General features: G+C 35.4%; 1 protein-coding gene across 4 annotated transcripts in view; it reads right to left on the bottom strand.

Moving 5' to 3' along the window:
* Positions 1-11,600: 11,600 nt before the first annotated feature.
* TBC1D32 (TBC1 domain family member 32) overlaps positions 11,601-25,959 on the bottom strand; it is a 97,815-nt gene continuing 83,456 nt past the window's right edge. For 3 of the 4 annotated variants that reach the window (XM_013959076.2, XM_013959079.2, XM_013959078.2), the window contains 6 exons: positions 24,876-24,945; positions 23,929-24,044; positions 22,774-22,928; positions 20,967-21,107; positions 18,827-19,015; positions 11,601-13,182 (listed from right to left, as the gene is read on the bottom strand). In XM_013959076.2, coding sequence (XP_013814530.1) covers positions 13,063-13,182; positions 18,827-19,015; positions 20,967-21,107; positions 22,774-22,928; positions 23,929-24,044; positions 24,876-24,945 — 791 coding nt within the window. In that variant the 3' untranslated portion in view covers positions 11,601-13,062. The other variant, XM_013959080.1, reaches the window with a different exon arrangement.

The following is a 25,959-nucleotide window of genomic DNA, read 5'->3' as shown; positions in this document are numbered from 1 at the left end:
GCCCAATGATATGAAGGATATCCCATTGTCTTTTAAATAATACTTTGTTATTTCACTGAGGTGTGGTGATGGGGAGTGGGGTTGTTTTTTATGGGAGACGTTTAAGGAGTTTTCCCTGACTGAAAGCAATCACTGAGCTTTTGGAAAATAATTGGTGAAAATCTGATGTCCAAAACTTGTTGCAGCAAAAAGTGCTATTATTATTCACAACAGAGAATGGGATAGCAGCTTGCAAGGGGAAGATGATATTTATTGTTTTCTTCAGCATGGCATGTTAATATTACATTGTATTGTCAACAGCTATTTGAAACTCTGACCTCACAGATAAAGAGCGGCTGGCCCTAAGAATAACCACAGTGGTAATCTGTGGCAGGATTGCATATTTAAGCTCTGCATTTGTTCAGGCATTTACAGGAAACTCCCTTTAAACATAAGAAAAACCTCTTTTCACTGTGAGGGTGGTCAAGCATATGTTCAAAGTAGTATTCATGCAAGACAAAAAATAATCCAATCAACATGTATAATTTTGCAACACTTGTAATATGCGATTTTCTGTTTTACAGAACACTTTGACCTTCATCATGTTTTCAGTAGAGCTGAGCCTCTGATGCTATTTTTCCCATGACAATTTTTTGTCATTACTTCCTTGTAGGGCAGTCTATAAATTTTGCTTTTTAAAAGAACTTGACAAAAGATACTTCAGTAAAGTTGGGATTGGTTTTAAGGGATAAGCTAGCATTGGAGACTGAAAACTTGGAGGTGTACCTCGAATGAACTGTGGGTAAATGAATTACAAGCTTACTTTTTTTTTCTGGATACCCCATTCTGAGCTAAATATTTAACTGTTGCTGCCTATTGCATAAGACCTGTGGCAAATCCCCTAAGATGCAGAAAGTTAGCCAGACGCTTCCTAGGAGGAATAGACAGCTACTAGCTTGTGGGGTATTGGGGTTGTTGTTTTGTTTGCTTGTTCGTTTATTTTAGAGAAGTTTTTCCAGTGGAGTATGTAAGGGTATAAAGCTCATTTGTTACGAGTAGTTTGGAGAACTAGGTTCTCTGGCTCCAAGATGAGATTGTTCTTTGACTTGTCTTCTGTGCCATAGGATGCCAAATGTAGTAGGGCCATTCTGAAGTGAATGCATTTTTGAGTATTTATCCTATATTTTCAGCATAAAAACTGGAAGGAGATTGCCTTATGCGGAGGAGGGGAAAAATCAACAACTAGGAACTACTACTGATAAAATTATGTAGGGTAGTAAACCAGTAAGGGACCAATAGAGAAGAGAAGTTGTCATTACTATCCTGGAAAGTATTTGATGAGACTTTTGGTAATGCATCCTCTTCAACATCCCCATAACAACTAGAGAGAACATTTTAGCATCTGGTCATGCTAAGAAAGGAAGAGTAGGTAAGTAAAAGCTCTATTGATTTTGGACAAAGTAATAATTTGTCCTGTTCTTACAGGACAGTACCAGAATCCAGTTAGGACTTAAGCTACTGCTTCATCCTAATGAAGTCAATCAGACATGTCACTTCAAGTCAACTAATTCAAGGAAACTGATTCATTACAGACCAGATTCCTAGCCAGCTAAAAGAAAAGAATAGGAAATTTCTTGTGGTTAAGTTCTCTGTAATGAAATGAAATGAAAGTCTCTTTATCACTTGATTCATTTGCATTTTGGCTTAGCGATTCCCAGTGAACTTTTTAAAAGACTAAATAACTGTAGCCTGCTGTTCTCCGTTGGAGAATAAATCCAAAATAGAGGTTGCTGAGTGCTGCGCTGAGATTCCACCACTCCTGCAGTGCAGGATGTTTTGGAAGCTTCAAGTCTACTGCATGTTGAAGGTGAAGATAACTACTCGGTATATAAAGTTAATTTCTCTAAGGGAGCAAGTTGTTTGGCTCTTAGAGATCCGGCTGAAGCATCATTAAATTTAATTTTCATGGGAGCCTAAAAAGGTTTGTGTATCTAGAGGCCATGGTTTCCCCTCACCTCCGTAGTCTGTACAGAATGAGTTTCCTAACAGTAATTGAATGACTCCAAAGTGATTTAGACAGATGGTCTTTCTAACTTGCTCCATGGGTGCATAATTTCCCTCGGAAGGAATTCCTTGCAAAATTGTTGTACTGGCTCCAAACTTTGGTTTCCTATTTTCTAGCAGGATGCTTTTCTTCATTGATTTAGAGTGGGAGAAAAATAATATTTAGCTAAACACCAACCTGAATCAAAATGGGGAATAGTTATTTTGGACCTGAAGGAGTTGTATCTAGAAGTTCCGTGGTGACAGTATTCTGGATTGTTCACAACACTGGGTTTTAGGAACTTGGAGAAGGCTGGTATGAAAAATCCTTGTAATATGCCCTCTGAAAACTGTGCTGCAGGAGGTAGTCTTGGCAACTCCAGGAAAGGTACCTTATCTAAACCATCCAGAATTTTGAGGAGAAGGAAGTTCAAAAAGATGAATGCCAATATGACAAAAATGAGCACAATTAGTTAAATGATTATATTCTCAATGTTTTGTTTTTTTTTCCCTTCCCATCACTTTTACTGCTTTGCTAGAAGCTCTTATGTTCTACTCTAGAAAACAGTTGACAAATGGGTTTTGTTATAAGGCTGCTTTGCCTTTCAATTAATGTTCATTTTATCAGTGTGGTAAGACCCTCCATCTCCTGATTTTAGTACCAATATTGCTTTTCTTCAGCACTGACCTCACCTGCACCTGTGGTGCAGAGGAATGCTATAGTGTAAATACATTGTTGTGTTGGCTTATTAATATCTGTGTTAATTTAAAGTGTACATTTCTAAAGTAGAGTCCATTTTAAAAGCAGCTAATTCCAACATCATGGACGAATCTGACATCTTAATAGGCTTTGAGTTAGAGCACAGGAAATGCCAAGAGCAGATGAAATCTTTTGAGAAAGTAAACACTGGTTTCTTTTAAATGGTTAATTTACCTTGGAGTTTTGGGGTTTGTTGTGTTTTTCTTTAAAAATCCACCAGAATAAATGCCTGCTTTTACCATTCATCATTCTAAGTGAATTTCATGTATTCTCCCTGTCTCATTCTATTTCTGAGCAGGAAACTACCATGATGAAATATTAGTCAAATGTCAACTCCAAATTTAACCCCATCTAAACTAATTTTTCAAACCATGGTGATACCTCCTAATGCAACAATGCATATATACGTTAAGCTTTAAGACGGCTTTTTTTTTTTTTTTATGCTGAAGCAGAATTAAACGGCATTATGCTCCGGAGTGTGGGGCTTTTTAAATTTATTGGTTGTTTGGGATCAGAGGAACAGGGAAGCAGGGTTTTTCCTGACAGTCTGCCGAACCAAAATATCTTGAGCATATGAAACTTTCTGAACCAGTTCTTGTTAGCTGAAGCAATAAAATTGGTACCTCACTCATGGTCTGAAACTAAAAAACACTTTCTGTGTTAGCTTAGAATTTGAACAAAAGTGCAATCTGAAAGGACATGGTCTGTATATCTGGAAACGGCATTTTAAATCTTTGCAACTAGGTTGAATAATCTAGCTTTGAAGTAAGAGCCACACCTCTATCTATTTATAAGTGGTCAGTTAATAAATAAAATGCTGGTAGGGGTGTCATGAATACGCTGCACACATATGCAGAAACAAGACAAATATTGCAGCTCTCCAAATGACTTCATTACAGGAAATAAATGTTAGTTATTTCTTATGACACTAATATAATGATGTTATGTTTCAAGCAAGTTTTGATTTTCTATCTGCTCAGACTGTTTAAAATTGTGTCTGCAGCATTATAATTCAAAACAGAAAATATGTGCTGTCATTACCATCTACTGTAAATTCTTTATATAATCTTTTTCTGTTCTACCTCAGATTAGTCCTGGTGTAGTTCCTATATTTTTTATGATTTGATTAAAATGCATCGAAGAGTACTGGAAATGATCGTATCCTGTTAATATGATCCGATTTTTATCTTTTTTTTAAAGCACTTTAGGGACAGAAAGATCAGATATCACAGAGTTAACCCTAACTTGGGCTGTGGAACCTTACACTAGAATAAATTATATATTTTAGAATGGCATGTATTCTAGAATGCATTTATTCTTGAAATATCAAAACTTGACTGAAAATATTGATTTGACAAAGTATCCACTATCTTAACAGTTAAATTTGTGCAACTAAATAGCTATCCTCATAGTAAAAATGAATCACTCTTTCAGTCTGTTTTCACAGCTTCTTATTGCTAGATCTCATGTAATCTTGGAGGCAATGTGCTTTTGCTGTGTTTGGAAATTTTTGGGGCTAAATTAGTGATGTTGTCAGAAATCTCTTCTCCACATAAACAATTATACATCATGATCAAATCACCTTTTAACTTTCTCTTGAATGGTCTGTGCTGCTTAGGTCCCTACCTATATGACAGGTTTACTCTTATTTAATCCATTTTGTAGCTCTTTTCTCAACACAATTTTTTACATATGCTTCCTGGAAGTGTGGGGACTGGAATAGGACACTGCAGGGCAAGGAGGAAAGGATAATACGCCAGAGGTGGTGAAATGCACAGGATTTGGAAATGAACCCTCGAGTCACTAATTTGCATTATATCACACCACACCATTGCCTGTAGTCTGGCATATTCCTTCTGAATGTCAACTCAGCTGTGCCTTTGCTTTTATTCTGAGTTGTGATCTCTTCTGATTAATGATAACATGGTATAATGGCATTCAGTGTATTTAGAAAGATACTGGCATCTTTGCTGGCCTAACTTAGCTCTTTTTGAAATCAAAGGAGTGTTTCTGTGGATTAGCTAGAAGTTACTTTAAGATAACACAAAATGCTTTAGAGAAGCCGAGATAGTTCATCTGCTGACCTAGTGGCTATCTTAAAACACTGAACACCAAGTTTAGAGTTTAACTATCTAACACTGATCTACTTTTTTCCTACCAAAACTGAGATTTTTTTTTTTTTTTAATCTTCTAGTTGCTTCCACTTTCAGTATTTCTCTCATCATATGAACAGAATATACGTTAAGGAGGAAACAGGGTTAATTTAACTGCTTCTCTCTGCAGATCTGTCATTTTACCAAAGCAAGTAAGGGTTACTTGAATTTTTTAGATACATACTCAACGTTTTCAGAAGTAAAATTAATTGACAGAAGATGACATGGCAAACATGAACAGGTGAAAATAATTTTTGTATATTACTGATTTTATCTCAGACGGCTGAGTGACGCTGCAGTGGTGGAAAAGGAGGTGGCCTGGAAAATACGCGTCTCTTAAGGGTAACACAGATGTTCCTATTCAGCTTGGTATCCAAGCTGATGGTTAGTGGGATATGACAGAGGGACAGAGGCAGTGGTAGTTAGCACCTTCCAGTAGGAGACTGGCTCTGGACCACCGACAGCTTATTTGGGGGATGCTGTCTCACTACAGCTGACTACTCAACTTTTCCAAGTCGGTGTCTTTTTAGTGTTTTCCTTTTCTTTTTTTTTTTTTCTTCTCATAATGTTTACTTTAAATCATATTTAGTTACACCTGTTAGTCACAAGCAAGGAAATACTTCATATCCTTTAGTGCTTAGATTTGGGGACTGTGGACAATGAGAGCCAGATGAAAATAAAAGGGAGAGAAGTCCTGAGAGAGGAAGAAACAGTAAATATGAGAATCAAAATGAGAAGCAGGGAAAGAGAAGTAGGAAGAGGCAACCAAAAAAGTACATATAGATTCAGACAGAAAACTTCCAGAGCTCAGTAGGGGGACTTAGACTTAGTTTTCCTAAGTTTGATTATTTCCCTGAAAGAGGGAAGTTGAGTGAAGGGCGAAATTTATTTATAAGCCAGCAAGGCTGGATGAGGAAATCCTCAAACCAGAGGTAACATGGCATGTCAGCATGTCTTCAGGTATCTGTTGCTAAGATGGTTTGTTTTTAGGGTGTCCTTGACCCAAAGGAGTTACCATTGGTTTCTCTGGCTACCATCACTTCCAGCTCTTTTTCAGTCTACCTGTGATATGTGCGTTGATATTCTATTTCTGTCATAGCGGGAACAATGGGGTTTTATATTAGTATCAGATATTAATATTTAGCATTTACATAGAATTTTCATATACTAAATGCTTTACAAGTATTCTCTAATTAATCATCCCAGCACCTTCATGGACTCTATTTTACTGGAGCTTTTTTGCAGATGAGGAAACTGCAGCTGACAGAATTGCTGGAGGCAATGGAAAAATAGCCTTTGTCAGTGGCAGCATTTGGTACTCAGCCTCTATATTTGTATTCGGTTCATCTCTCCGATTACTGTGTACTGTACCTCTCTGCATTGACTGGATGCAATATTGATGAAAGTAGTTGGTATTAAGGGTCATCTCTGCAGTGCCTATCTTTTTTTTGTCAAAGGATGAGGAATAAAGTGGCAGCTATTCAGCTGATAAAAGTCCCTGGTCTACCCAAACGCCTAGCATAAGAGCTAATTTTCCTGAAAAAGATCTGTTGCTGATAAAGGAATTGATGGCTTTATAATCGGTAGCTTAAAAGCCATCCACCATAGTCTCTCTCAAAATGTATAGATTTTTGAAATACACGTATATAAACTTTCTAGTGCTTATTAACCATCTGGATGTTTGTCATTTGGGTATGTTTTGAGAAATATCCCCCCCCCAAAGTTATGATATTAAAAAAAAAGAGAGTGCTATTAAGGTTCAAAATACAGATTTTATGAGTCTTAACATTCTCTGACCCTGGTTTCAGGCAAATACTTGGTTCAATCAACTGTCATCATAATTCTTTCCTTGTACTTGCCAGCCTCTTTTATCGATGTAGGTAAGCCAACACAGTTCACAGAAGTCCAAAAATATTTAAACCATTTCTTTTCTCAATAGTAAATTAAACCCATGAACTTATGAAATTCACAGTCAGGATAATAGAAGTCAGTGGCAAAACCTTTGTCAGTACTGCTTGCTCCTAGGTCACATATAATTAGAAAAAAATTCAGTGCAAGTTCTAACGTATTTTATAATTTGAATGTGTGTATGTCTTCACACATTCATTTTATCTAGTGAAGTTATTTTTCAAGAACTTTGCAGTAACGTTTATTTTTTTTCACAGCAAAGTGTGGCAATGATACTGGATCAGTTTAAATTCAACTCTCTGTTGGTTTCTGTTAAATTTATTTAAATGCTTGTTTTGTTGTTTCAAAAATCTAATTAAAATATTTTGAGAATCCAAACATTTTGTAAAGATAATGTTATTACAGGTGTTGATAAAACCGTATATTTTTCCTAATTCTTTAACCAAATAAAGAACTGCTTAATGCTTAACTTTTCCTATGTCATATCACCTAGCGAAGTTGCCTATGTAAATGGGACCTATTTGGGGAATTTATACTGCTTAGTTATTAAGCTATCTACAGAAGGCATTTGATCAATTATGCCAGCTACTTACACTTCATAGAATAAAAACTTGCAGGAAAGAGAAGATAAGTAACTTTTTGCTAAAGCAACTGAATCTTATATCACTTGATTAAGAAGCAATGTCATCAGAAACATCAAGGTACTGAAGGTCTGATATTACAAGGTACAGGACAATTTACCAACTTTCTGTGTGAAGTAATTATCAAGATGAAAAATCTCTTCAAAGAGAGTTACAGAACAGGGCATTTGATTTTAAATTAAAATAGTGCAACTATTACTTTGGTTGAAACTAAACTGAAGTCCATGAAATGACAGATCTCCTAATAAATCAATAGATTCAGTATTTGCCTTTTAGGTACTCTGTGGTTGTGGAGGAGGAAGTTCAAGAAACTTCAGAATGGTTGATGAAAATGTACTCAGGAAAAAAGAGTATCTCAGAGTGAGAACAAGCTTATTGCCAAAGCTTAAATCAAAAAGTCTTGTGTTTTGAAAAGCTATTTAGGAACTTGATACTGATGACAGAATCTTTTATACCTTCATAGGTAGCAATAACCTAGTATTTTCTGTTGTTTATGGAGTAGTACTTGTACTTCATCCAACTGCAATGTCTTTTTAGATGCCAACCACTGAACATGTCGCTAGACAGAGGGTGACCACAGGTTGCAATGTAGGAACTTAAGATCTTAAATGAAAGTTAAGGCATTTTCTTGGAAAAACTTTGTAAATGCAGGTACTGAATTAGCCTTGATTAAGGCAGGGGTAGATGAGAGTGTGGTTCTGTTATGTTTGAATTTCTGAATAACTGTTTCAAAGAAATGCATTAAAGAAGTCTGTGTATGAGCATGAAAAGGGGTCTAGAGATGAAGCCAGAGTACACATCTCTATGCAAAATCTCCACAAAAGCCAATACTGGCTTTCTTCCATTAACTCAGCTTTCAACTAAGAAATCCCTGCTCACTGTGATACTTCCGGAAGCAGACTCCTTCTCACTTCTAATACATGAAGAGAAAATGATAGTCCTTGACCAACTGACTGCAAGTAAGCCAGCTGATCACACGAGAGTAGGACTCCTTAGTGACTTTCTTCACAACTCCCAAGAGGAGTTATGCACCAGTTTTAGAACCTATCCAGATTCCTTTGGGCCTTTTTATGTCCTGCTCTCTCACCTGATATAAAATTGTTAATAATCTGGAAAATGTTATCCAGTTGTAGCCCAGGAAACCTAACTACTCTTTCCACTAGTTTTATTGGCTGTCTGTTTTAAGAGCTTTAGACATGATGGTAGCAAAGGAATTCTTTGCAAAATAATTTTTAAACATGCTGAAGTGAGAATAGCATTTAAAATCAGTTCTACATCTACAGCTCTTGAACTCTTGAACAACACTTGGTTTGCCAACAGCTAGCTTTATTATGACAGTTCTCACCTCTTTCTTCCTTCGTCTCCCTCGGTATTTCAGATGTGAGATTTGGATACTCTAGAACCATTATACCAGGAATTTCCTCATAGAGAAGCCTCTGTACCTGCTTCTTTTTATTTGCCACCAGCATGAAGAAGATGATACCCTGTATCAGACGTTACCTTTGAACAACCCCAGAAAGAAGAAAATGACAGGTAAGAAGTGGCACTGCATAAAAACCTTAGAGAAATGTTGAGTAGTAAAATATAATGCTGGTATTTATAGAGCTTAATGCCTAAAGCAGAGGGAATTGTCAGAAGACCAAATCTGTGAAATAATTACATAAGAAAAACCCAGACTTCAGACCAAAGTCAGAGATAACCAGTCAAAGCTACCTGTATGGATGAATGAATATTTTCAGCAACATCATTACTGTTACTCTGAGGGAAAGGCTGTGAACACCAGCATGCAACACATGCCAGTTCTGCACCTAGTGTGGTCCAGGATGTCTAGTTCAAAATATGTATTTGTATTTCTGTCTTGGACAACTGTGCTAGATAAAACTTAAACAATAAAATCCTCAGTAAAAGGGTACAGCAATATGACAGATTGTTAAAAATGCTGCAGGGTAGATTAGAAACTTGTAATTTTAAAGTTACCTATAAGCGTACACACAACCCAGCTCCCTCTTGTTACTCCTGGATGCTGCAAATTGGGAATCAGAGAGGCAGAACAGATAATGTGTCTTAATCATGGATGGACAATACTGCTTTGCAATGCTCCTAAAAGTTTCTAAGCCAATGTCCTAGCCTTGTAGACTGAGCTAATCCCTCTAACACAGACGTGAAGAGGCTCCAAACTTTTTCCTGTAGCCTGATCCATGTGTAGGAACAAGCTCAGCCAGTGAATATGGGTAACTTGTAAGGCAGAGCTTGAAACCATAAAATTCTACTGGTAAGGTAGTGTGCAAAAAGCAGATGAAAGTCCATATCACCATAATGCTGTTTTAATATAGAAGAAAAAATATTGTGGAATGGAGGTTGTGAGAAATAGAAATTATCTTGTCTACTGAGAGAATACCTGGAAGAACAGACGAAAAGCCCTGAATAGAAAAGAGGCCAACAAAATATAGTAGAAATGAGCAGATTAAAAAAAGGCAAAGGAAAGTGAAGAAATTACGCAATCTACAAATACTAAGGGGAGGAGAGGGGGAGAGGAAGCTTCAGCTTGGTTTGTGATGGGTAGGAAGTGCTTTACCCACTTTTGCTCTGGTGGAGGCAGTAGGAAGAGAAGGGGGACATGAAAGAATGTCCACAGTGAATGCTAAGATAGAAAACCTCTGGGCTTAAGTACTTGCAAAGAAAACTTGCTCTGTCTTATACAAATTTTCTCTTTACTGGAGAAGAAATCCAATATCAGAGGTATATCCCAAATAGACCACACTGTCCCCTGTCCTGCCGCCCCAACCCCTTTCAAGACATTATTATAACAAATTTCGAGAATAAATTTAAACTGCTGTTCTACTTTTAATTATTTTAAATGTGATTATGAAGTTCTGCAGTTAGTAAACTATTATCTTAAATGTCTACCTTTCATCTAAACTCATCCAGTCACTGTAAAGCTTAGATTTCTACTTGGTATTTTATTTTTGAAATTTTGATGCAGATCTGATGGACTGTATGAAAAATGTTGAAAGGTCAAAGGATGATATCTTGTTGTTGTCCACCTACATCCTTTGATTACTTGCAGATGCTGAAGGAAGCCCTCCTGCTTGCTGATAGCAAGAAGAGAAGAGAAGGCTGAGAGGAGATCTTATTAATGTGCACAAATATCTAAAGGGAGGGTGTCAAGAGGATGGGACCAGACTCTTTTCAGTGGTGCCGAGCGACAGGACGCGAGGCAACGGGCACAAACTGAAACACAGACGCTTCCATCTGAACATGAGGAAAAACTTTTTCACTGTGAGGGTGACAGAGCACTGGAACAGGTTGCCCAGAGAGGTTGTGGAGTCTCCTTCTCTGGAGATATTCAAAACCTGCCTGGATGCAATCCTGTGCAATGTGCTCTAGGTGACCCTGCTTGAGCAGGAGGGTGTTGGACTAGATGATCTCCAGAGGTCCCTTCCAACCTTGACCATTCTGTGATTCTGTGTGATTTTATAGGCCATAATTTCAAACAAATGCAATCCTATTAATTCCTATCAGGCCAACTAGTATTTATTTTAGGAATATGTTGTCATCAAATTGAGTATTACTTATTGACTCAAAATCTTGCCTGGTGCTTTGAAACTGGATTCAGGAAAACAACTATAAATTGGTGCACACATTTATTATTAATTTCTTAAATAATATATATTTTAGTTAAATTTATTTTTATTATTTTAGTGAAATTTTGGTGTGGAAATTTTACCTACATGGCAATGGTGTTAGAATACATCTATCAGCCTTAATTCTTGCATTTCATTAATGATGAAAGGCAAGCACAAATAAAACTTATCAGTTTTTTTGTCTGCTATGAATAAAAACAGAATCTTTAAAAAGGATCATTTTTTTCTGAGATATAAAACAAAAGAACAACCGTGAACATGAGAGGTGGAGATGAAAGTCTTAGCAACAGATTTTTTTTTTCCCCACTTCCCAAATGCTGTCAAGAACAAGGAAGTTTTATTTTGTTTTTATTAATTTAAAGATTTAATAATTTGGGGCAGGAGGATGTTCTAAAGAACTGCAGAATGCATTTTCTCATTCATAATTCTTTAGGTTAGAAAAAAGTGACTCAAGTACAAAATTATTACTGACTTCTAGTTGATCTTTTAATGAAAAAGAACAAAACTGCAAGTATTAAAAATTACAGTGTACAAAGAAATAGTTAAGGCCGAAATCCCAAACGTCTTCAGTCTTCTCTGTAAGGAAGGAAGCAATTTTCAGTGTTAACAGTAAGTTTAAAGAGGAAAAAATAACATAATCTCAAATTGGAAAACTAACAGCTGTCTGAGAAAGAAGAAAACACAAACAAGATACAAATAACTGAAAATGCAAAGTAAATTCAAATTACTTTCTAAATTTAAATGATACAAAAATTGTACTAATATTTGGAAGTAATAATTTTCTTCATCTGTTCATGTAACTTAAGTAAAAATTGATACTTATCTTCTCTATATGCAAATTAATGTGCACATACTCGCATAGCCTCTGACTAGGCAACTTGAGTGCTGCTAGATCAGTTTGAAAGTACGTAATTTTTTTTGCAGGTACCTTGATGAGAGAAAGCCAAAACCTGCTACCCAGAATGCATGCCATATAAGCACATAGAGGGAAAGTAAAATTTTTAGAGCCCAGTCTTGTTTTGGGGTGTCAGGACAAACTACTTCCCTCCCCCCCCAAACTTAGTCTTTCAAATGTGCTAGCGCAGAACACAGAAGAAAAAACAGGAGATGAAGCTCAGGCAAACTATGAATATAACCTCCTCTGAGTAGGTTTGCACAGCAAACCAAAGGTGATGATAACTATCCTAACTTTAATCAAGCACAGGTAAGTAAAAACATGAACAGTAATAGCTTTTGCTATTTTACAACCATAGAACTATGTAGGATGGAAGTGACATCCAGAGGTCTTCTAGTCTAACCTCCTGCTCAAAGCAGGTCCGGTTAGACCAGGCTACTTAGGGCCTTGTCTTACACTTCCACATATTGAGAGTGTATGTTACAAATAGCTATTTATGACAAAATGATTTATTAGAAAAAAAGGGCATTTTCATTGCATGTATCTGGTCACCTCATTTTCTCAACTTTATCCACAAAGTCAGAACAGCTGCATACAGGGTATTTGTTCTGCATTTCTTCACTTCTCATGCACAAATTTAGAGTTGCTTCTAAGAAAAATCACTTTGTCAGGTCCTTGCAAAACATGAAGGAAGACTGTGGTCCAAAGAGATGAAAATAATGCAATGCTTTGGAAGCAGGTCCCAGACATTATAAACAACACACTTCAGCAATCTACAGGCAGGTTCTGAAGCTATCTTCTGCCAAACAAAAACAAAGCTATGCACACAGACTATCTGGGAAAATATGCTATTTCAGGTCATCCAATTTAGATTAAGTCCTCTGGCAGAAACTATATTCTGAAAACCCTCCTTATTTATTTTACAGTATGTACATGTACACAGCCTGACTTATTTTTATGGAGATCGTTACATCAAACAATCAGCATCCTTTTAAAGAATGTAACCAAAACTGGAAAATAACATGCTTGTTTTCTTTATCTATGCAGTCTGCACTCTGATATTCCTCATGTCTTTCAGCAGCACTGGTCTGTAGATTGGCTCCAAGCTTTCCATATATTCTAAATAATCACTCACTCGAAATCCATGGAGGGCTTCTTCCTGCACAAATACACATAGAAAACATTTATTAGCTAGGAAAAAAGATGCACAACCCAAATTTAATGAATTTCAGGTTGCTGAAGATGGTTCATTTTGTTCTGCTTCTCACTGCCTGAGTGTTTAAAATGCACATGTTTTATTACATTTCATTTGGAAATAAAGAATTGGTATACCTACTTCCAGACAGTTCTTTCTAATTACACCCTTGATAACAAATAGCTTTTTCAGATGAAACTTGTACATCTCCTTTTGGAGAACATGCCATATGAATAATTTTTGAAGGAAAACAAAATAAGCTTTAAAAAGGCAAAGTCAGATACTAAAATAGTCTTTTAAATGTTTTTATACTGGCACATGATATGTTAAAGTTTGTTAATGTGGCTTTTATATCCAATTAGGTTCTCAATAAAACTAGGACAGCAACAGGAGATATTTATTTTTAAAATCTGTAGTGAAGAAAGACCTTTACAAAATGCTTAAAGACAAACAGAATAAACACTTCTGAATCATCATGAAAGAGTAATTCTTACTAATTCCAAAACCTTGAGTAAAAGAATGCGGCCCAGAGAACAAAAGGAGTACGACACTTTCTTTCTCATGGTTGATATATTGGAGGGAGGGATGAAGGAATTCTGGTGGATGCACAAGCAGCAAGCAGGATCCTGAAAAGTGCCTAGTTAAAACTGTGGCGCAACTAGTTGCTGCTTTGAATAGGGACAATGTATGCATGTCTACCATCTCCTGAGCAGCATCACCACTGCTGGCAGCATGTGCTGCAAAAAGGCCCTAGGAGTGAGAAACTGTCAGCATGTTATGTGTGCTGCTGTATGAACTATGCATCTCTGCTAAGTAGATTCTCTTAAGAACATCTGCCTCTGCTTGGAAGCCTGTACCTCAGTTTCTGAACAGGAACTTGAGATCATCTTTATATTTTTCCTGCTTTACCCACAAGTGAAAGCAAGGGCACGATTTTACCTTCTAAGTTGCTCTGTGTGCACTGTGAGAGGGATGACTGCACTGGAGAAGAAAACTGACTCAGAGGACTGTAGAATATATATATATATATATATATATATATATACATATATATCTATATTTCTCTCTATATTTTTTAAGCAGTCAATTCCTATATTTATTAAATGTGTGCATATATGATTATCACTGGTCAACAAACAATTTAGTTGGTAATAATATGGCCCATATCCACAGAAAGTAAAATGAAGAGTAGCTAAATTATTTCCAGAGGAGACTGATATACTGACCTAACGTGTGTGATTACAAATAGTCTCTCTATTTTATCCAAACCAGCAATAGTAAACCAAAGAAGTCAAGACAGTCAAGATGGGTTTATTGAGGCAGCAGGTTACAGTATTCTTGGTTCCTATGTGGAAACTCTAAAGCTTCATCCTTCCACAGAAGGATTAGTAAAAGACCCAGCAGTAAAGTAGCATTCAGTTAATGCTGAAATGTCAAGATATCTCAAAGGGATCAGAATTGATGCTATTGCATCCTGGCCAACAGAAAGAGCCTGACAAAAGGAGAAAAAAAAAAATTAATTGACAACTCATTACTTCCACTTCCTCTTGACATATAGGAAAGGCAAAGGATAGAGTAATACAAGATCTCTTTCACAGTTTGTCTTCTTTTTTTTTTTTTTTGTCTCTAGGAGGACAGGCTTAAAGGATGACTGTTTTACCCATCCTAAGTGTTAGGCATAATATCATCTGAATTGACAGCAAAGTTATCTCCAGCTTCTTTTTTCATGTGCAAATTAAAGGATACTTATATTTTAAGATGAAAATATTTGTTTTTAATTTTAATAGCTACCTAGAACCATTAGATAACAGACCCAAAGATGTATTGCTGTCAAATCATCACCTTTTCATGAAGGATATAATACATGTTAGGAGCTTAAAAGTAGAAACAACCATCAGTGATTGGAAAGAAAACAGGGGGCAGGACTTGCTCATACAGCAAAAGACCACTGCTAGTATTAAGTTCAAGATAAATTATAAAACTGAATATTTAAAGTTACTTTTTTGACGTTGATTTTGTTCTCAGCATAGTTTAGACTTCCACGTTGGAGAGAATTGCTTCATTACAGTAATTGGCTTTTGTGAACATTGTGCTGAGAAATTACAGCCTAAAACTCAACCCTGAATTTGCGTATTTCAACAAAATAGTAGCTGACCAATGGCACTGCAGGCATTAAACCAAGTAACCACACATGATACCCATAATACAGCTAAAACAATGAATAAAATGACAGAATAAATTTTTTTTCTTTAGATGAATTAAGAGCTATGAACAGCAAGGGTAATGTTTAAGTATGTCATTAACTCCTCCATCTACAGCTGTCACTTAATGAATTGTAAATACTCCAGTAGAGCACTAATGTATAGTATATTATTTATTTAACAGTATCATTCCAAATCTTTGGCCTGTTTATGCTATAGGTGACAACATACAAATTCTGTCTTCTATAAAGTCTGCCTTTGCGACTGACCAATAAACCCCTACAATGGAGGAAGGTTCAGAGGACCTGGGGCAAGGGCAAGGTGCCCATGAAGCTCAGCAATAATGTAGGATGTGACTCATTAACCACAGCCGTGGCACAGAGAACTGACTTTATCTCAACACAAAGGAAACCAAAGGGTGACCTTTGCTTTAGATAAGCAGCTGTATCTGTTGAGTGGATCAACTGGTGTAAATGTTTCTCCCTGAGACAGCCAGACCAACATGGGCGGAAGTGTATATATGTGGCTCAGCCCAACAGAGATTTAAAACTTGAACAGCTCCCAGAAGAATTTCAAAGAGAGCAAGGAGCTTGAGCTGGCTTCAACCCATGTATTCCTTCCCTGCAACTGGGGACACCCAGCATCGTGATGGTGAGCATATTATAGACACTGGTAATGGGGATCACACTGGTATTGTGATTGAACTGTATATTGCAATTTATTTATTTTTCTAAGTGTCTACACTTGTGTTGTGATTTCAGTAGATTGCTGTATCACTCTGCTAAATCAAAACTCCCATGTAACATCAAATACCTTCAAAGTAAACTTTAATATTAAATATTACACTCTCCATGTGTGGAATATCTAAAAGAACCTGGTCAGAGAGTACTGGTCTCTGACAGTCTTCTATAAAGTAATTCACATCAACTATCCTGATAATGCCATCAAGATTAAGTAGCTTTTAAGCTACACTGACCAAAACCAGGTCAAACAAAATGATGTCCTCATTAGACTGTGTATCAAACATTTTCAAGGAAAACGGCTGAGCCGATATATTATTCATATTTAAGAATACAAAAGTCTGACACAAACTAGTCAGAAGACTAATGATGTTAGGCCAGACTAAGATGCATGGATATGTCTTCAAAAGAATTTTGACTGGAGGGGTTAAAAAAAAAAAAAAAAAAATATTGGGGAGGAAGATTCAAATATTTTTATCTATTCACAACTGCATCTACAGCTAAAAAGTATCCTGCAAAAAGAAACTAATAATTGAACATAATCTATAAAACACCAAAGAATATGAAGTATCTTGTGAGAGAAAGAAAATGTCTTGAATGCTATAGAAACATAATCCCCCATTTAATTAGAAGCTATAAATAGATATCAACTGCACAATCCTTAGATGTAAAAAAATATTAAAATGTCTAAACTGCCTGAAATCCAGTCAAAATATTTTATAATTGTGGACATTCTAGTAATATTGATCAAAATGCCACCATAATTGAAGAAGTACATCTGGATCTTTCTTCATGTATGTATGTATGATATATGTTCAGTATATCTGAATCTTGGGTATTCAGTTATTACTCTACAAGCATGCTTAATACTGTAATATTGGCATACCAGTGCTGATAAGGAAGCAGAGTGTGTTATTCAGGGACTTTAATTTTTTTGCAACAGTAAATATAAAACATCCCCGCCACACACACACACTCATATCTGTCAGTCAAAATGTGCTTTTTGTAGTCAACAGAGTTTTTTGTGATGATTAACAATAACTTCCAACCAACTGATTTGCTGCTATATGAGCACCTGACTTTTGTCAGTTACTAGGATGATGGCCAATAAAAGCAAAAATCCAAACCGCAGCAATTATACTGGTGAAGACATTAACTTTATGAATTACTGGATGAACCAATAGCATAGGCCATAACTTTGTTCTTGCAGGTGGAGACCCCCTCTTTCTCTGAGGCATTAGCTATCTGTTCAGAACTAGTGTGGAGGTTTGCACCAGCCAGGAGATAAGCAATTTAATATATTATATTCTGCAGTTCCTCTAGCGAATCTATAGCTGGTGCTCAAAAAATAGAATGGAGTTCACACTGGTATATTCATCTTTTTTCTCTTTTTACAACTGCTTTCAGAAATGCAGCTTAGCTGATCTTGATTCAGTCAATATTATTATGAATTAGGAAGAAAAATACAGCAACATAATACTGTTATTAAGCCATGTTTACTTACGGCATTGAACGATTCTGCCCATTTGGGCATGGCAAATGCAATGACAAACAAAGAGGAAAAACTCACAAACAAACCACAACCACCACGTTTTTATGCTGTCCACAGCTAAACTGCAGGAAAATTTAAAAGTCAGTATTGAAATTTACTTACCACATCTTTTATATACAATTCACCTGTTGCACGACCATACCTACCCATAGTAATCCGCCAAAGTATCACAAAAATAAAATAAGCAAAACCAGACACGCACACAATCTGGAGGTTGAAATAACCTGGGGCTGAGTATTACCGAGTCAGAAGAATTGTACCAACACCTTTCAAATGCAGAGCTGCCACAAATTTCACAAATTTATTCAATCTCAAGTCTACCATGATGCAGTGGATCCAAAGTGGATGCAGTGATATCCAAAATAACCAATACCTTAATACCCCATAATTAAATTAGAGATCAAAATCACTGCTTTTGCTGTGAACAGCTGTAATTTTTAACTTAATTTTGATATAAAGGTGTGTGGGATCAAGTACATTATGTCAAGAACCTGAACGTCAAAGAACTGCACATCAGTCTCACCCCAACTTGCTTTTATAAGCACAATAGAGAGAAAACCAACATATATAAATCTACATTTTATCAGTCTGAATCAGATTCCAAGTTGAGAGTTCACCTTCTTTTCAATTGGTGCATCACAGTTTTAATGTACTCGCAGAATGCAGTTGTCTATTAGCTAAGAAAGGCTAGCAGTATAGTATTTGGCACCTGGTCAAAGTAACAAAGCTCACTGAACTTTGTGCTTCATCTCTTCAAGCTTCTGTAGGAGACCACTGTGTAAACCCATCTCTCCAGAGAATACCTAATTTAATACGATAGGGACCACACAGAGAGAATTGAATCAATCTCCCTGGGGACTTAAAGTGACTATTTACATTGATTACAAAGGGTGCTGATCAGAACAATATGTAGGAATATTATTCTCTGCAAAATACTATACTACATTTTTCTGCCAGGAAGTAAATAAAATTGAAGTATTATCTATCTATCTATCTCACTTAAAATCAGTAAGTGAAATTCAATCTGCGTTTCAGATTACTTAAATATATTTATTTCCACTTTAGAGAGTTTTGCTTCCCTTCAGCAATTGAAAGATTAAAAAAGAAACCCTTACTTTGAGAAAAACCTGAAGATCTTGGGCTTCGGTGTGCTTCAGAATGTCTTGCTGTAGGTGTCTGAACACAGCTATACACATATATATCTGATAATCAGGACCAAGAAAAATACATGTAGCAATGTAATGACAGATTTCACTCCAGTCCATGTAGTTCCAGAAACACTGAGTTATCCATTGCAAACAGATCTAGATGAGAATTAAATTATATACATTTAAATTGCTGTAGATCTTCAGTCATAATTTAACCACATCATTATCTCTTAACTTTTTATACTACAGCCCCTTTTCCTATAACATGGCCACTACTTATGAAAATAAAAGGGATAAAAGTACAACAGAAGATATAAAAAAAAAAATCACCATTTTAATAATCACAGGCTCTGAACAGAGCGCCAGTGAGTTCTGCTAAATAGAACAGCCTGCATCTGACTTACCTGAGTGTATTCTGGCAACTCTTGAAGCTGAAACCTAAAACTCAAAGCCCAATGAAAGAGAAAGCAGTCATTCTTTATATGCTGAGTTTTCTCAAGATTTTTTTTTTTTATGTGGCCTAGAGGGTAATGAGGGTGATGAAGGTGTAATGTAGACTTTCCTTTAAATTAAAACAGTTATTTGCCTTATAAATGAACGCTAGGCCCTTCCCTAAGGCACTTCTGCATTTAATCAAATGGGGATGGAACACAATTAGCAACTCCTTTTTCCAGTTCTAACTCACAATGTATGAAGAAGTGTACAGCACATTTCATTTAGCTGTAGACCACAAATCTTCTGCCAATCAGTCCTTAAAGTGTTTAAAAATGTGCAGTAGCAGTAAGCACTGAGATTCTGATTAGATGACAGCAGTCATACTCTACAATGAAATCTGCATTCAGTTAATTATTCGTGTACGCAGGCCCCTAAAAACGTTAGAGATGTTTTCACAGTTCGGGGCTCGTTTGTTCCCCTTCCAATGAAACTGGAAAGTCACATAGACAGAAGTATGTGCTTATCACAGTGGCTACCACTAGTGGCATTTCAGTAACACGTTCAATAATAAAACCTTGATAGCAGCTTAGAATGCTAAGTAGTTTACTATGAAGCAAGTGCAAACTTAAGAGCACACAGGATAACTTACACAAGAATACTCAAGGGAGGGAATGGCTGTCCCCTTGTGTTTTCCCACCCCAAACCAGGAGCCTTATAAATACCTCATTATTCCTATGCTGAGATAAACCCCTCATTTATCATTCTTCTCTCTTGAAAGCCTAAATCTCAAACTGACTTTTTAAGCAATAAGTGGAACACACTGGTATCCATCCCCACTAAGAACACTTTTAAGCTGCAAACCTTGTAACAGAATGTTATTTTGAAGGTGTAAGATGAAAAATATTTTTCTTGCCTTGGAACAGTAATTTAATAGAGCCACAAGCTCTCTCACTGTGGTGATGAAGCTGTTTATGCTTCATCGTGACTAGTCTTTACAAGCAATGCTCCATATATAGCATTCTGTATTTTCCAAAACACTGTAATAAAAAGGGAAAATGAAAGCTAACATTATGGTGAAATACTCCTCTACTAAAATCTCTTTAATATACATGAGCAGGGTATTTTAACTTGATTGGAATAGTTGTGGTAGCCAATATAAAAAAAAATTTTGCTCTAATATCACCCAAACTGCTTCCAATTATACACCTATCCTAATTACTCATTTCCATTCCATGACAAATTCAGAAAATTATTCCAGAGAGCAAGATATTTTAATTACTTTTATCTATAAATCTGAGTTTTTAATATCTAGCATTTTTTATCAAGTTTTTGTAAGAACGTGTCATGGAAGATCATCAGCTGCAGTACACTGCCATTACTCTAATGAAGTTAATTGATTTATATTTTCAAATGCTCTAAGTCACTCTGCATGCAATATTATCTCTTACTCCCAGTTTCATAACCACCACAAAACCACCACTGATAACAAATAATAATTTGTTTGGTGTGGAAGAAGGTTAAAATATTATTCTTAATCATTTCACTATGACTGAGTTTTATTGCTTGCTGTATAGGAAAAGCACAACAGTGTCAATTTTAACTCTGAATGTCCTTGATTTTGTAGATTTAAGTCTAACAGTTAACGTTACTTTGATATGCTTTCATCGGTTACCTGGGATGGAGTGAAACCAGACATGTGGAAGGCTGAAAAGACAAGTGGCAACTCAGCTTTCAGCAACATCTCAACGTAGTGAGCACTGCAAAAATAGACTGGATGGATACCAGATTCCACTGTGGTAATAGGCAGGTGCATCTGATTAACAAAAAACAACCAATGAAAAGGATTCCAGACTACAAAAATGTATTATTTTAAAACACCTTTCTGAGGCTACCATATAAAAAAATATATATATACACATATTTACTAGTAAGACAAGACATCCCCTGTAGTTACTATTGATACATGAATAAGTAAAACAAGCAAATACATAAAAAGCTGGTAGTACCATCAGGAAAAACATAGTTAAATTAAGAAAAATCTGAAGTTAGAAACTGTTAGAAAATATATGCCAGCTGTTCCTTTCCATTAGCCATTTAATTCTTTATTGCATGTATGCTTCAGTTGTCAAAGCGGGGATGCAGAAACTGTTGTTGTTATATTTTAAACAAAAAAATAGATTTTTTTGCCCCTTTACTGGTGGGTGAAGAGTGAAACTTCTGTAGTATCTAAAGCTGTATTCTGTGTGAAAGTTTCTCAGTGGTATGCATGGCTGGAATGAGTGAAATTCTATTTTGTGCAGCAAAAGGAATAGAGGTTTTCAGCGTGGAAAGCCCTGGATGTCAGCGTTTGGTTTCTAGGTAATGAATCTTTGGATTAGTGCTAGAAGGTCAATGTACATTCTTTGGAATTTTCCTTCCTCTTTCTCAGGTAGGCAGCATTACAATCTAATGTCTGAATAATTGCTCCTTCACGTTTTGACTTTTTTTTTTTTTTTTTTAAAAAAACATTGTGGAAATAAAGCGAGTAGGTTGATTATTCAATTTTCTCTCTATGTTTTCAAGATATATTATGAAAGACAAACTGTTTAGGTATTGAGAATGAACTACAGTAACCTGCCTGCCATGCTGACTAGTTTTAGTAAGGAAGACGACACTGGAGTTCTCAGCACCGATGATGTTCGGCACAATTGTATTCACACAATGGAGCAAAATTTCATTGTGTTGGAACAATCTCAGGGCTGGACTCTGTGCTCTAAGTGGTTACAATACAGTCATTTCTGGTGAAAAGATAAACCAGTTGAAATTAATACAGAGGCTTTCATGAAGAAGAGGTATAGAATCTAACCTGGGTTTTTTATAATCCTAGAATTCTCTAGTAAAGACTACAGCTGGTAGTCTAAATCCAAAACAATTAGACAATATGACAAAGTTAAACTGAAAGGTTATTATTTTAAATAGATGGTATCAGGTCTAACAGAAGATGGAATGATGTTGTTTACACTACAAACTTGACTGAAAACACTAAGCACTTAAAATTACAAAGCATTCAAGTACTTGGGCAGTAATAATTTTCAAAATTATTAAATATATTTAAATATTTTTATCCACAAGACTGCTAGCTTTACTAATAAAAAGGATCAACTTCCATACTGCAATAAGAATAAAAAGGCCATTCAACAGTATCACAGCTTTCACACAAAATTTAATGCTACTAACAAAGTTTATTTTATTGCCAGCTTTAAAATTCAGTAACACTGCCATTACCATCAGTCCACCTGTTCTTTCACTACTTTTAAATAATCACTTGAGCAAATGTCAAATCTGTATTTTTCTGAGAGAGTTCTTCAGGGACCTGCATTCACTTAGAGGGCTTTAATGAAAAGTTAATGCATAACAAAAAAACCCTGAGGAAACTGATAAACTGTCCTTTAAAAAATTTCCAAGTTGTCTTTCAGAAAGAACAGCTTTTAAATGCTTACAGATATATGCAGTCTTGGTAGCCAGAGAAATGCTGAAATGAGAAGACGTGAAAACTGCTGAAGAAATGTTAATGTCTTCTCCCTGTCTCCTGACATTATCAGGAACACAGAAGATGCAAACCAGTCGTAGCCAGCATAAGCTCCCTGCAAGCAACCTGCATGAGAAAGTTAAGGAACGCCGGCAAAGAACTTCTTTTCACTGCCATGCAAGAAATGCAGCCCTCCTCCCTCCCCGTGTCAAAATGTACAGAACTAAGGTTTGTCAGAGATGGGACACTGGGAACATAGCTGCACAGAAGGCGGCTTTCTGAGTAAAAAGACTAGAGGTACACCTGTCTCTAAATCTCAATTAAGAGAAGTGATTTAAGCTGTCTTCCCTATATTCTTTACTTTTTTCCAGTCATCCCTAAATTATTAAACCAAATCAACAAAAGAAAACAAAACCCCCAAATTTGTAAATACAGAAATAAACCCAAAACACACACCAAAACAAGTATCCTTATAATAAAAGAAAGGAAAATGGTAGAAAAGGAGGAAAACAGAAGTTGTGATAACTAAGGAAAGAAAGAGCAAGAAAGGAAAAGAAAAGGTTTAAAGGGTGATGAAGTATATTCTGACTAATATACTACTATTAAAACACATTTCAAGTAAGTAATTCTAATGCATAAAAATGTTGTAAAACTTCCAAAGGGCTATTTTTATTTTTAAAAAAGTTTCATAGTAAATCTAAAAAGTCAGAAGTCAAAACATTCTTGCTGATCAAATTACAATCATAGATTATATTACACGTATTATTAAAGATCACTAACACTGTCAGCATTGTGGGAATACCACAATTACTCATTAATGCTGAAAGCTGCAATGTTCTAGACTCTTTATCACATACAGAAACATTTGATTCTACCCTAAACAGCATATGACAAAAATGAATGAGACTTGCAACATATTTTAACAAAGTATAGGAACCAAGGATGAAGATCTTCAGGAGTGCATTTGGTGTGTATTTTAGCTTAACAAAATTTCACAGTAGAAGTGCATTTTTTTTTCATTCAGAATATATTATACATCTACATCACCACCAAAAACACAAAGTGAGAGTTCAGATTCCACTGGCATTTTTCAGGCAACATAATTCATGCTGTCAAGAAAGGATACAAAGTGAAGATACTACAGTTGTTTGCTGTTGTTTCAGAAATTTCTCACAATTCATTAACACTAAGGACAGCTCATTTTCAGCATGTTCTTTTAGCAAGTTTAAGTACTTTCCATATCTAACACAAAAAAATAAAAAAAGATTGTTTAAAGGTTTAATATATTTTTCAAAATTCCTAAAAAGCAGAAATTCATCTTTAATAGGCCTGTGACAGTCAAGCAGTCACAGATAAATTTATGCATATATTACAGCATATTATTTGTTAATAGTTTACTGGTAACTCTTATTTTTTTTTATTTAGGAGGAACACTCACCGAACATTTGCTACTCCGTTTTACAATTTCCCCACCTTGAAAGTTTTTCCAGTTAAATTTCTCCAATTAAAAGTTTTAGAGATTGAGGGGGATGTAAGGCTGGGCTGAGTAGCCATACGTGATTCATTTTCTTCATGCACACTATTTAGAATCTAAAGGTTTTTTTTTTTTAAGTGTAATTAATATTTGAATTCTGGTGCTAGTAATGTTAAAGATAACAATCTGTGGAACTACAGACACATTAACTTTTCCTTCATCATGGCTCTGCAAATTACCAGCCAGATAAAATGTGTAAATGGCATATAACTAAGCTTAGCTAAACAGAGTCATTAAGAGAAGTAATGTGAGGAGAAAAAGACATGTAACTCAGGATAATGTAATTTTAGCAGTAAATCTTACTAACAAGTTGCAATTAGCTCTTGCTACAATAATAACCTATATAATTTGTAAAGATATTTTAATTATGTACTAATACCTTTTTCATTTTGAGACTCAGAATTCATTTTCTCAAAGATGATCTTTAGGTTTAAATGGTATAAAGCACTGAGTTGATGGATTAAAAATCATTAGAGTAATTCCAAGAAAATCAAACAAATTCTAGAAATACACTAGGGAAGTATTTTAATACTGTCTACCTGACTGTCATTTCAACACCAAGCTGCTGCACAGATGAAAGGCTTTCATTCTTCACATTTGCATCAGTAGCTAAAACAAAGGAAAAAAAAATTAAAAAGCATTATTATAAATACTTTAACTGAAAACTAATATGAAGTTTTTTAAATTTATATATTAATACCAATTCTGAAGAACTGTTTTATATTTAAAATGAGTTTAGTGGTGTTTGCAAAGGATGCATCAATAACTTTTTTACATATAACTGCATCCCTCTTTTTTTCTTTTTTTTTTTAAATAAAAACACTTCCTTTTTAAGAAAATGTTCACTTTTTATATGGTTATCTGTAGCTTTACAACACGTCGAGAACAACCAACAACTCTTTCAGATCCATTTTTTTATATAAGTTAATCCCTGCCGGCACAGAATTCAGATAAAACAGTATTTTCTGATCTACTTTCTTCCATTCCAGTGGCCTTAAAATCTCCAAGTGGTAAAGCCAACCTTGTTAACAAAAGTTCTGTTCTGTTATGAATCTCACAGAATCCATTATAAACGCTGAATTAAAAAAAAAAAAAATCCTACATGTACTTCTGTGTATTGTTCTGTCAGACAGTAGTACATATCCCATTTTGTGCCCTTATTGAATATAAAAACTCTAAGCTAGACAAATTAAAAAATCCTGAATTAAAGCAACCTTTCTGTGTAATATTTTCTCAAAATTATACATTCTAAATGCAAAAGACAAGGCATTCTCTCTCCCTTGTGTACATGTCTCATCAATGATAACTGTATCTCAGAAAAAAATTACAACCCAGTAAAGTGTTATGAGTTACAAAGCTGAGTGCTTAAAACCTTGACTTTATTTATTTTTTTCAGACAAAGTGCTAATAAAAAAATCAAACCAAAGTGCTAATAAAAATCCAAAATCAAAGTTAATTTTTTAAAAAAATTCTAAAAACTGACATACTTCGTTAAAAATGAAAATAATATATATGGCAGCAGAAATCAAAATACATTCATGCAAGTGGTTAATGTAAAAATAATACTTAGAGGAAGCAAATCACACATTAACTTGATATGTATTTTTTTCTATATCCTTCTCA

This window comes from Apteryx mantelli, chromosome 3 (genome assembly GCF_036417845.1).
Source record: "Apteryx mantelli isolate bAptMan1 chromosome 3, bAptMan1.hap1, whole genome shotgun sequence".
NCBI classification, from domain to species: Eukaryota; Metazoa; Chordata; class Aves; order Apterygiformes; family Apterygidae; genus Apteryx; species Apteryx mantelli.
Note: the sequence above shows the minus strand (reverse complement) of the source record. Positions and strands in the feature narration are given on the sequence as shown.